The 12,845-nt window shown below is 35.6% G+C and overlaps 2 protein-coding genes across 2 annotated transcripts; one reads left to right on the plus strand and one right to left on the minus strand.

The window, feature by feature from the left end:
- The first annotated feature begins 1,219 nt into the window (after nt 1-1,219).
- On the plus strand, nt 1,220-2,866 carry LOC114454269 (cystatin-B-like). The gene is made up of 3 exons (XM_028434599.1): nt 1,220-1,392; nt 1,493-1,594; nt 2,595-2,866. The coding sequence occupies exons 1-3, from the start codon at nt 1,324-1,326 to the stop codon at nt 2,721-2,723; spliced, it is 300 nt and encodes a 99-aa protein (XP_028290400.1). The 5' UTR covers nt 1,220-1,323; the 3' UTR covers nt 2,724-2,866.
- A 4,363-nt stretch (nt 2,867-7,229) lies between these two features.
- mix23 (mitochondrial matrix import factor 23) lies at nt 7,230-12,461 on the minus strand. The gene is made up of 5 exons (XM_028434605.1): nt 12,362-12,461; nt 11,082-11,207; nt 10,862-11,008; nt 7,623-7,682; nt 7,230-7,529 (listed from the first exon to the last, which is right to left on the minus strand). Exons 1-5 carry the CDS (start codon nt 12,410-12,412, stop codon nt 7,479-7,481), a joined length of 435 nt encoding a protein of 144 aa, XP_028290406.1. The 5' UTR covers nt 12,413-12,461; the 3' UTR covers nt 7,230-7,478.
- Nucleotides 12,462-12,845: the final 384 nt, after the last annotated feature.

The raw sequence follows: 12,845 nt of genomic DNA on the forward strand, positions 1-12,845 counted from the left end.
CTGTCTAATAAGTCATTAGTGAATACCAGAGAACCACATGAGTGAGCATTAGAAATAAAAAGACAATACATAATGAAAATAAAATGTAAATGCCTAACTTAAAGACAAGCAACGTGAAATTAACAGTAAATATGCAACGTGTTGACTTGTATATTAACTGTAAGTATATTAAATAAATAAATGTGCTTCATATACACATTTATGTTTTAATTTAGGCTGTTTTATAATTTAGGAATTAGCGCTGGGCAATATATCAAGATTCAAGCTGTATGGAGTTTTCTATTTTGGTGATATATAAAACTACAATATTGCAGATATCAATATATATATATACAGTTAATATAGCTTATTTTGTATCAAAATGCTAGTTTTAGGAGTCGCTGCTTTTACTTCTCAGAACAACATGTAAAGCTCAGTTAGATGTATTTCTGAGTGTGTCCTAACCTGACCTTCCCCATAACAAGCTACACTACAGAACACACTCACACGTGCTGTCCCTTACAGGTGAAAAAGCCAAGAGTGCCACATATTGTACAGCTGTTTGTTAATAAATGTGCCTCTGTCGCATTTTACATGAGCAAATTTAACCCTAATTATCTTTCTGGTCTGACTTAATCTGATAAAAAATTATATAGATTCATATCATGTATCACCTTTTTTGAGAAAAATGATTGAGATATGAGTTTTGGTTCATATCACCCAGAATGTTCACAGCATTTCAAAGTAAAGGTCGGCCTACCAGATTCCAATTAGTAAGTGTAAGTGGTTGAAAAGTGAGTATTGTACATTTTTTTGCACACATCTTAAAATAAAATGGAAACTGTAGCTTAGTTTGATTAATCAACTCAATAAAATTATATGTAGCTCCCACTGTACAAACAACAACAACAAACTGTTACTATTACATCTACATCACGACCTAAAATTGATGACTCACGTCAGATTTTCAGAAAATTTCCAGGCAAAGTCAGCTGACACACCACTCCTCAGACCAAAGCAATGAAGCACAGATAGGGGAGATAACCAAAACCAAATACATTAAATTATGTCCAGCTGCTTTTGTTAACACCTTTCTTTCATCACAAAGTAAATTTCATGATAAAATATGGGGTTTACTTCACGTGTAGCGTTTGGTTTAAAGTTGTGTCATGTGTGTTGAATTAAAAAGTAAATCAGTACGCCCCTCTTTTTACTAGAGACATGGTACAGTCCAGAACGCGGAATCACATAAACACAGAAAAAACCGTGAACGCCTCAAACTAAAACTGTCTAGTTTGTCTAGTTTTCTTTCTCTCTCGTAGGTGTTTAGATTCATCTGCCAAAATGAGTATGTGTGGTGGTTTGACCGCCGCAAAGCCGGCTGACCAATCCATTCAGGATATGTGCGATCAGGTGAGATAATAACCCGTGAATATATTACGTGTTTGAGCAGCTTTGTTCTAATGGCCTGTGCTGTTTTTTTTAACGTTGGGTTTTCCACATTGTTTCTCAGGTGAAAGGTCAGGCTGAACAAAAAGCAGGAAAATCCTTTCCTGTGTTTGAAGCAAAGAGCTACTGCTCTCAAGTGGTCGCTGGGACCAACCACTTCATCAAGGTTTATTATTGTTATTCAATAACAATTGACGCCAATAACTATGTTTGACAATTTTTAATTTTTTTTTTTTTTAAGATTGTTACTATATTCTATAATTTTGGGATAGTAACAAAGTAAAATCTCTGTTATAATCAAAATATTAAACATCAGTGACAGTTGAAATTAAGTTCACTTCACCCTATATGTTTATTAGTGCTGAGTAGAGGTGTGTATTGACTGGCATCTGGCGATACGATTCGTATCCCGATAAATATGTCACAATACGATACAATACAATATATCTCGATATTAAAGTACAAGGCAATTATTGCGATTTATTTTATTTTATTTATAGATTACTTAAGAAACAACTAATATGTAAATGTGTACACCTTCATGATAACATTATGTATGAAATACATTTTATTGACATATTTTATACTAAAAACATTGGCTTTAACATGCCATGTGCCAACAAGTTAAAATAAAGAAAGAACATACAATTGCGATATATCGCTGAATCGTTTTTTGTTTTTTTGTTTTTTTTAAAACACCCCTAGTAACAATTAATTTATAGGCTGGCTGGATGGAAAATGTGAAAATTGCCCTGTTGAAGCCAGTCTATTACAACTTAATGAATACTTTAATTTCTTTGGTCACTGGTCAGAACATATTGACTGTTGTGAGCTGCTACATTAGTTAAAGTATTAACCTTTACACCTTTTTTTGAGATGAATGCTACTGTCATCAGTATTTCTTATGTACACAATTGATTCATCGTCTAATTTCTTCAGAGTGATGGAAATGCAAAGAACTTTCAATGGACTTTGCATCCACTGTCTTAGTTTAGTGAAGTCCTTATGGCAGAAAAGCCTTTCTGCCATAAGTTTAGAGAACATTGTTGCTTGAAATAAGGAACATTTGGTGTTCAAACAACTCATTCAGCAACTGTAGTCCTTTTACTCTTTCAGTACATGTGTATTTGTGGATATTTTCTGATATGATTCATGTTTCCTTGCAGATCCATGTTGGAGACAGCGATCATATTCACCTTCGTGTGTTTAAATCCCTCCCACATGCCGGTTCAGAGCTTAAGGTGCATGGTGTCCAACAGGGCAAGAAGCTTGAGGACCCCATCGAACACTTCTGATGAGACCAGAAACCAAGCAATGCATCAGTGGCTCCAACCAGCTGCACATTCATATACAGTTGTTTAAAAAAGGCTGTTACATTAAAACATTTTGGACCTGTTTTGTATAAGATTGATAAATAAAAGGAGCAGTTTTTTTGAGATTTTGTTGCAATACTTTTCATTCTCTTGTGTGTATTTAATGTTTTAAAAGTAACTGATAAAACATTTGATTCATACACCAGACATGTAAGCTTCTCTGCCAATCACTTTTATAAAAAGCTATAAACACTGTTGATTAGGTAATTTTTTTTTTTATTTTTATTTTTTGTTTTTTTTTACAATATCTAGCTCAGGGATCTGCAACCTTTACTCTCAAAGAAGCCATTTTGCCTCATCTCACCTGTATTAAACTCCTGGAGCCAGAAGAAAAACCTTCTCAATGAAGACAATACAGTGAATGAAATTCTATACAGTTAAAATGACATAGAATAATGTTTGAATTCATGATTTGATTTATATTGATCACGTAAATGGCAACTTAAAAACAGATTAAAATAAAATGAAATAAATTAACATCAAGAAATAACAACTAAACAGTATCTTGCATCTTCAAATTCTTACACATCTCAGTTTACATGAACACAATGTTATATAAAGAAGATTATTTTTAGTTAATGTATTTAAAGGGCTACAAAAAGTAACTTGAAGTTATCAACACATGCTAATTTCTCATTTCTTGCCACACATAAAACATGCATATTTAACCTGCACATTGGTGGTTAAATGAATCTGTCCCCACACAATTAAAATATCTCTATTTTCTTCCAGAATAGTGTTTTTGTTGGTTTAGTTATTTACCAGGGATTTAAAACTTAAGGTTAGCCACATCTTCAGATCGGAAATCCGAACACTCAAATTAGGTCGTATACAGTACATACATAAAAAAGTGTTGAGTGATTGAATCCTAATATTGCAATGATTCATGAAGTCAACCAAGTCTGACGAGTAATCAAAAGTGGTAACCTATCCCAATCGAGGTACATGTGACCCAAGTGGTATTAAAATATATTGTTGAGGGTACAGGGGAATCAGTTATTAATTAATGTCATGATAACATGAGACAATTTCCAGTGATTTTAGACGCTTAATTCAAACAAAGTGCGTGTGCACTTGAAAAACTCCACCATATCAATAATAAATTGTCACACAACTTTTTAAAAAAACATTCAGTGGAAAATGACAGAAACCAGAATTTCCAAATACATGAATTGGTTGTTCATGTACTGAATTACTTTTGCACTATAGCCTGCTGATACAAACATCAAATAATAATAAGAAGAAAAGAAAAGTGTATATAATTTAATTTAAAGGCTTTGGCTATCATCATCAAAAACACCCAATCTCAGTTTAATATACTCTGAATATTTAGAAACGACAGCTTTAATGTAAAAAAAAAAAAAAAAAAAATATGAATATTGGATCTCAACTCTATTGGTGATCTCACTTTTAGACTCACATGATTTTTCATAAATCTTTATATAAGGTCAAAGGTGAAGTAGCCTTTTTCACGGTGTAAGCAGTTATTTCTGGGTTTAAAATATGGTTGGTTTGTTGATGAGGTGAATAAACACAGATCTGAGACGTATACGTGAACATACATAAACAAACCATTGACTATAAAGAAAAGTCATCCAAATGATATTTGGATCATATTTAGTGAATCTTTTTCATCAGCTGCTGTGTTACAGCTGTGTATCTGTCCATTGATAGTTGCACTAGTGATTTTCTTAAATACAGGGTAAAAACATAGTTTTGAAATGCTCAAACACATCCAGCTAAATTCATCCTACACCCCTTCTTCAGTCTAATGCTTCTGCACTTTTCTCACACACGGTATAGGCTGTGACGCCCTTTCACGCTTCATTGAGCACCAAAAGAAGGTGATCCATAACCTGTCAACAAGCCTGTCTCTGTTCTGTCAACCAGAGTTCATTTAGACAACTAGTTTAGATTCAGTTTTAGTCGTAGTCTTTTGACTAGAATACAACCTAGTGTTAGTCAAAATAGTCTAGTCGACTAAATCAGTTACAGATACAGCTGACTTACATATTTTAAAGCTTCAATTACCATTTGGGTATATATGGGATAATATATGGGCTTGTCATTGTAGTTTTCATTGGATACCTTCCAAAAAAGAACCTATTTGTGATTGGATTTCATCCCATGAGAACATTATATACACTAGTTCATTTTTTTGTTAGACGCTGAACATATCAATATAGTTTTGTATGTATTTAAAAAACAAAAAAAAACAGTCATATTTTCATTATTGTCACTTAAAAAAATATAAAAAAAAAAAAAAAAAAAAAAAAAAAAAACCTTAGGAAATACTTTTCTATTTGGTTTCCAAGGAATGAATCGCTGACAGACTTCAACGTTGTCCCGCCTGGTCTTCAGCTTTACCAAGAATCACTGATGTCAAGCTTTCACTCCTTCTTCCATTGAACACTTTCACTTCTGTTAAAACAAACAAAGGAGTGGTGGACACAGCACAGAACCACACCGTCTGAACATGTGTAGGGGTCACAAAAAGGTATTTGCATTGTAGTAGGATCAGTAAGAAGCTGTGTAAACATATTTCTGTGAGTCGCACCCTACACATCACATGACATGAATAGGTTTAGCAATGCAGCCCAGTGGAGAAAATATGTTCTAGTGATGGGAATTAATTACATGATGTTCCATGTTAGCTGACATGAACAAAATCCATGTTAAAACTATGTTTGTATCCTTTAGAGCAAATGGACAATTCTATCACAGCAGGGGCCACGTGTGTGTGTGATTGTATCTGATCCAAGGGTCACATGATCAACATTCAGAATAATGACCCATTAGAGCAAAAAGGGTTTGTCTTTGGTTTTGATGTTTTCTCAGTTTTTAGTCATTTTGTGTGTATTAGGGGTCATTATGTGTGTTTTTGTGATCATATTTTAATGTGCATTTTTTGGGTCACTATATGTTTGATGTTTTTTGTATTTTCTTTTCATATTGTGTAATTTTAACAGTTTGTGCATCTTTGGAGCTATTCTGTAACTTGTTTTGTGTGTTTTTGTAGTCATTTTGTTTAGGTGGTTGTCGTCTGTCTTTTTGTGTATCATGGCATTATTTTGTGTACTTTGTGCATTTTGCTGCCAGTTTGTGTGTACAGGCAGTTATTTTGTGTATTATGTTGGGCTTCATATTCCTTCCAACTTCTTAAAGTTACAATTTTGGGGGATTTGCTTTGGGAGCTGCTAATAATTTGACTGAGGGCCACATACGGCCCCCGGGCCTACAGCTGCCTAAGTCTGATCTCTTTCCCTCAATCCATTAACTCAAAATCCACTTACATTGGATGAAGGCAATGTTGGAAAAATGTACAGGATTTTTTTCAGAATGCCCTGTGATGGACTGGCTCCCTGTCCTGGGTGAACCTGGGTCTGATAATGTATGAACACCATTTCTGCAAGATAAGCAGATTTAAAAATAATAAATCAGATATATACTGTGATACATAACTACACCCTAACAGATGAGTAAACACATCAGACTGCATGAGTTGTGCTGGTTAATCTCTAAACTTGATTACTCACTGCTTGACTGTTAAACCTCATGACTGCGGTTCCTCTTTATTACACCCTGCATGACTTTTGTTCCCAAGAAAGCAGCTGAAATGAAACTTTTAACACTGTATATCTTTTAAATCAGTTAAAAAGGGATGCTCTGATTGCTTAAAGCCATTTAAACAGCTTTTTTAATGCCACTCAAAATTTAAATCAAGCCCTACATCTCTTGTGATGTGATGTTAATGCAAGAGGGATTCGTTAAAAGTTACCAATCAATTTGATATTTGAGACAAATGTCAGAAATAAAAATCCTACTTATCACAGGTTAACATTTTTAAGACTTTTGAAAAACATTTTAAAGCATTTTACATGAATGAATGCCTTAAGGATCCACAGGAACTCTGGATTTACTCTTTGGAACACCTGAGAAAATGCCTGAATGTGGACACTCAGCCACATTATTTTATCAAATAAAGTTTAGCATCCTAATTAGGATGCCCCCTGAACGCCTCCCTAGTGAGGCGTTCAGGGCACGTCCCTCCGGAAGGAGGCCCCGGGGAAGACCCAGGACACGCTGGAGAGACTATGTCTCTCGGCTGGCCTGGGAACGTCTCGGGGTCCCCCCGGAAGAGCTGGAGGAAGTGGCCGGGGAGAGGGAAGTCTGGGCCTCCCTACTGAGGATGCTGCCCCCGCGACCCGGAAACGGCTAAGCGGAAGAAGATGGATGGATAAAGTTTACACAATAATATAGATTAGCTGGAAACTGCTTACACGAATGATACCATTTATCAAGAGTTCTTCAACATCTAAACTATTTTACTTCTTTAAATAAACAACGGATGCTAAACTTCTCCGGTTTGATGCATGAGCAAAGAACCAAGTCATTGCATTGGAATCAAAACAAAAACAAGAGGCATCATTTGAAAGTTCATGGCTGACTTCTTTTAAAAAAAACAACTACTTTTGTACAATAATTGTAAGTAGAGAAGTATACAGATGACTGTTTTACAGCGGTGGTAAAGTCAATCACATTGGAATATCAGTGGAGGTCTGAGTGGTCCTGATGCTGAACCAGCTGCAGTTATTAGGACTCAGCAGCAGGTCACAGCGTTGGCTCCAGTCTGGTTTATAGCTTCTAGTGAAGTGACTCCTTTCATAAGAAAGACGTTCACTTCACCTTTGGTGGCGTGTAATGGATTCGGCATCTTTCATTGAAAACCTGTTGGAAAAAAAGAAAAGAAACAGGGATCAGACGATGGACGTTGCAAGTCTGATTATTAAGTATTATTAAAAACAGTGAAGGAAACTTCACCTTCAAGCTTCTATCATTGACAACTTCTTCCACATTCAGCTCAGACTGCATCAGCTTTAACTGGAATTAATGAGCACAAACACAAGACATTAGTGACATAGTCCTTCTCACTTTCTCCCAGAATAAATATGCTCACACTAAATAAAAAGAATATAAAATGGAAACATTGCATCATTGATATGCGTATATTTGCTCTGCTGAAGAACTTTGGTTTGCAAACTAAAAAAAGAGAAAACCATAAAGATAAGCCACAAACCACGATAATAAACACCTCCAGTATTTCATTTTTAAAGTAGAACGTGCTTTAAAACAATATGTCCATAATGGTGATAAACACAAAAATGTTTCCTTTTAATCTCATTTAGTTGACTAAAACTAGGTCCCGATGATGACATTCTGACTAAAACTAAGTTGCAGAAACTAAATCAAAATTTGCTGTCAAAATGAACAATGATTTGACCCTGTAACTAAATGCAGAACCAGCAGTTAAACACTGATAAAACATTGTGCATTGGAGAAAAATAAAATATTCGATTGCTGCCATCTGGTGTTAGAAGTGTGAGAAGGTCGCAAAAATATTTCTCCTTCAAAATAAGAGAACTTAGTCCAGTAGCACATTAATACTGATTATTGGAAAAAAAGAATGTCTCATCAATGTTATGAAATCAAAATAAACAGTGTTTTAATGCAAGAAGAATTAAGGTAGCTAGTGCTTTTTATAGTTTTTTGTAGATTCAGCTAAACCAGTGTTTCACTTAAGTAAGGTATACGAGCAAGAATTCCTTAAACTTTTACAAGGACTTAAAAAATTCACCCTATGTCGACCAACAACTCAGCTAATCAATTGATCCATCAGAGAAGCGGTCTTCCCTGACTGCCTAAAAAAAAGGAAGTGGTTAAACCTTTGCATGAGGGAGGAGACAAAGCTGAGCTGGCCAATTATAGACCAGTGAGTAATAGTATCCTACCTGTAATATCTAAGGTAGTCGAGAAAGTAGTGGTCATGCAACTGATTGATCATTAGAATTATGGAGAGCACCCCCTGAATCCACTTCAGTTTGGTTTTAGAAAACACCATTCAACTGAAACGGCACTTAGTTATTTTGTTGAACAACTCAAAGCCATGTTGGATGGGGGAGGGGGGTGCCATATTTTTAAATCTGAAAAGAGCATTCGACACGTTAAACCATGACATCCTGTTATCCAAATTGTCCATCCACAATATTTCTGAAGAGACATTACAATGGTTTAAATCATATTTAGAGAACAGGAAGCACTGCACAAGAATTAAGAGCACTACTGTATGTCTTCTTTTTTAGACAGCTCAGTTGGGGTGCCACAAGGCTCCATCTCTTGTTCAGTGTTTATATAAATGATCTTCCATCTATTTGTCCTGAAGTTCACGTACAAATGTACGCTGATGACGCCGTGATATATGTCCATATCAAGTCAGAAAGCAGCAGCTGTGCTCCAGAGAGCGATGGAAAAAAAAATCTCAGATTGGATGGTGCAATCATGCTTGACACTAAATTTGAGCAAAACCGCCGGAATGTTTCTTTCAATAAGGAATTCTAGAAGCAGAGTCTGTTAAGTATTTAGGCGGTGTTGGACAGGACATTGTCATTTAAAAAGCACGTTTCAAAACTGATAAAAACTGTAAAATGTAATGTATCGCAGTTCAGATATATTCACCCTCTAATGAGCACAGATGCAGCCAAGCTTTATATGCATTCAATGGTATTTTCACATCTTACATATTGCATCACAACTTGGTCTCTATCAACCAACACTGCGTCACAGCCGTTTCAAAGCTTGTGCAAACAGGCACTCAAAACATTAAATAAAAAAACCTGTTTCATACCTCTACTGTAACATTGTGAAGAAGTATGAATTATTAACGTTTGAAAATTTCATTTTGATTTTGAATGTCAGTTTAGTGTATAAAACTCTTCATGTTTGTGAAATCTTGTGTAGAGGCAGGACTTAGAACAATGCAAGCCTCCTCCAGAGGAGACTGTTATGTGAACTTTAGGTCCTCTACCTTTGGACAGAATAGCTTCTCTGTGAAAGCTGCAGGGATGTGGAACTCGTTGCCATTAACTGTTCGAGAGAAAGAAGTGGTTGAAAGATGGTCAGACTTGTGATCATTAGCAAAAAAAAACTGGTTAATCAGGATATTATTAAAAATGTAAGAAGGTAAACATTTTTTAAACTGTAAATAATTCTAATTGCAATTGTAAATACTATAAATATTGCATTGAATGTTTGTTGAGGTGATCCTTTTGCCAGTGCTTTATCTGTTTTTTTCATATTGTGAATAGACTCTTCAGTAAGAATGCTCATTGACCACTGTATAAACCTGCTGTCACTTTACCTTTGTCCAGAGAATACAGATGAAAATTAGCTTGTATCTATCTCTGGTCTGTGCAACACATTTGTTGTGCAATATCCCTGTCAAATAAATAAAAAATAAATAAACAAACTAGAATATTTGCTGACCCTCATGCCTGCTATAGAAAACAGGTCTACGATGAGAGCTTGCATCTGCATCTCGCCAATAAACCACCGGTTCACACGTACTCCTTTTAATGTAAAAATAAAGTTTTTTACTTTATGTTTCTCTGCCTGTTGCCTTTGGAACATTTCCTGGTTCTGAAGGCTTGTAATTGTGGGAAACCATCAGAGGTGAAAGTAACAGATTGCATGTACTCACATTACTGTAATTGAGTTGCTTTTATGGGTATTAGACTTGTGCTTAAGTACATTTTAAAGGCCGTTTGAGTAAATTATTATTATTTTTTTGTTTGAAAATGATCAACAGATATTGTGAAACTACAAAAAAATAAAATGACCAGACAAAAATCTAATGCATCACATCATAGTCGACCAACCAGATTAAATAATGCACCGCGCAAAAACAGCATTGAATGGAGGTTATTTTCTTTGCTTTAGAGTTCCTAAATTTAGCTATAGTTAGAGCCTGAGATTATTTTTATTATTTTGAATTGAATTCATTGGTGTTGTTTTATTTAAAAATATATTTTTTATTATTTTATTCCTTCTTTTGTGGAAAATAAATTAAGTTCCAATTGAACAAGATTTGGTCTCTTCCTTTTTAAGTTTATACATGAGATGATTACTGTATGCAAAAATACACTGAAAGTAACTATTTTTTACTTGTACTTGAATCCCAACACTTCCACATTGTGGGGTCCTCAGTGATTAACATCAGGCCTTACATTGGTCTGCTCCTTCCTCAGCTGTTTGATCAATGCCAGGTTCTCACTGTCCTTGGCTCTTTCCTCGCGCAGCTGCCCCACCACCTCAGACGTCTGTGCGATGCAGACCTTGATCGCTTTGTCCCTGCTCAGATGAGCCTCCATCATCTGCACAAACCAGGTATTAAATGGTGGCACGTGTTCCAGGTCGGCGGACTCATTTGGGTTAGTTTTCACCTACAGATTCGTAGAGCTCTTTGCAGGTTTGTGTAGCATCCACTTTGCCTGAGAAGGAGACGGTGGGCACGGTGGTGTTAAGGGCGTGGACGATGCGGTCGTCAATGGTGCGCATCACTTTCAGCACCTCCTGAGGGACACATAGAGGTGCAGAGACCGAGACTGTCACAAAATACAAATAAAAGGCCAAAGTAGAAGAAAAAGACATTTCAAACCGGGAGGTAAACTCTTAACAGATTAAACTGTGTGCATGACTACCATATAAAATACAAATCCACTGTCGGTCTAGCTTTTCTTTACAATATTTTCATTTTCTATCATCTTTCAGCAACTGTAATGTAATGACCAAGTATAATGAATATTAGGGATGTATCACTATTAATTCAGTCTCACCCAGAGGTGTTAACATCTTTGCAGTCCTTTGAACATGTTTTTTCTTTAAACCAGATAACATTTTACACAAAACATCTTAGAAACACAGCATATACATATACACTAAAAAAATTATAATTACACAAGAGTTGTACGATATATCGCGATTCAAGATATATCTAGTTTTCTATTTTGTCAATATAGAAAATTTTGATATTGCCTATATGGATATTTTTTTTTATAACTTAGCAACAGTTTGTTAATAGATGTGTCTGTGTGGGATTTTATGTCAGCAAATTTAAACCTTAATTGTCTTTCTGGTCATACTTCATTTGAATTAAAATTATCGGGATTGATATCGTATATCGGCATTTTGAGAAAAAAAATATCGAGATAAGAGTTTTGGTCCATATCGCCCAGGCCTAAATGACACACCCACATCATGATAATTTTTCTCTCTTCATTTCTCTGCAGCCTGTATTGGATGTTCTAATAATTGACAATCAATGAAACTTGTGATAATGTACACTATCTACTTCCAAGTGTGTTGAAAAAGGGATTAAAAGGTTTTTAATGTACTTTAAGACTCAGGTCAACTTCTGTCCCTAAAAGTGATTTAATAATAAGTCAAGCAGGCCTGAAGCCTTTCGGCACTAAATGTACATTTGAAATTCTATACACTGGGTTTCTGATCAGGTTTGTTAGTATTTTGACCTTTTGAACCACATGTGTTCACTTCTAGATCTCTAAACCTGGACCAGCCTCACACTATGGAACTGCAGGGTCACCCACTAACCGGGCTAACACACAGAACCACCGGCACGACGTGTCAACGGGTACCGGGTGACAGCTCGGACCCAAGTGGCCGTGTTTTCGCTCTCATTCACACTGGGCTAAGCAACGTTCATTTACCTGAAACATTGAAAAGTCCTCACAGTTTAACGTCCCACCGTGCGCCGCCATTGTGGACTGCGGGGTCCTCCACACTCCCAACCACAGCGGCTGTTCAAGAAGGTGCCTGAAATAAATTATGTACAAGTGGGTGGTAGTAAGATAGTAAGGAGCTGATGGATCAATTTGTTTAAATCATTTATATCTGGAAATATGTCATGTTTAGCCTTTATCAAGACTGTTTTGATGGGGTTTTTTCCCCTCCGTGATATGCAATGCAAATGGAGAATATGGCAGAGCACTTAGATCTAAGTTAAAATAAATAATCAGAAATCGAGGCAAACAATGATTTACTTTGAACTATAACTATTTCAAAGAATGTTACAAGGTAGGTAAAAATTAATCTGTGTTTAAATCTTGCTTTTTTTGTGTTTTTTTTTTTTAAACAAATAACAACCACATTAACAACATATACAAAACACAATACTACATAGCTTTGAAAATC

Source organism: Gouania willdenowi, chromosome 20 (genome assembly GCF_900634775.1).
Source record: "Gouania willdenowi chromosome 20, fGouWil2.1, whole genome shotgun sequence".
NCBI classification, from domain to species: Eukaryota; Metazoa; Chordata; class Actinopteri; order Blenniiformes; family Gobiesocidae; genus Gouania; species Gouania willdenowi.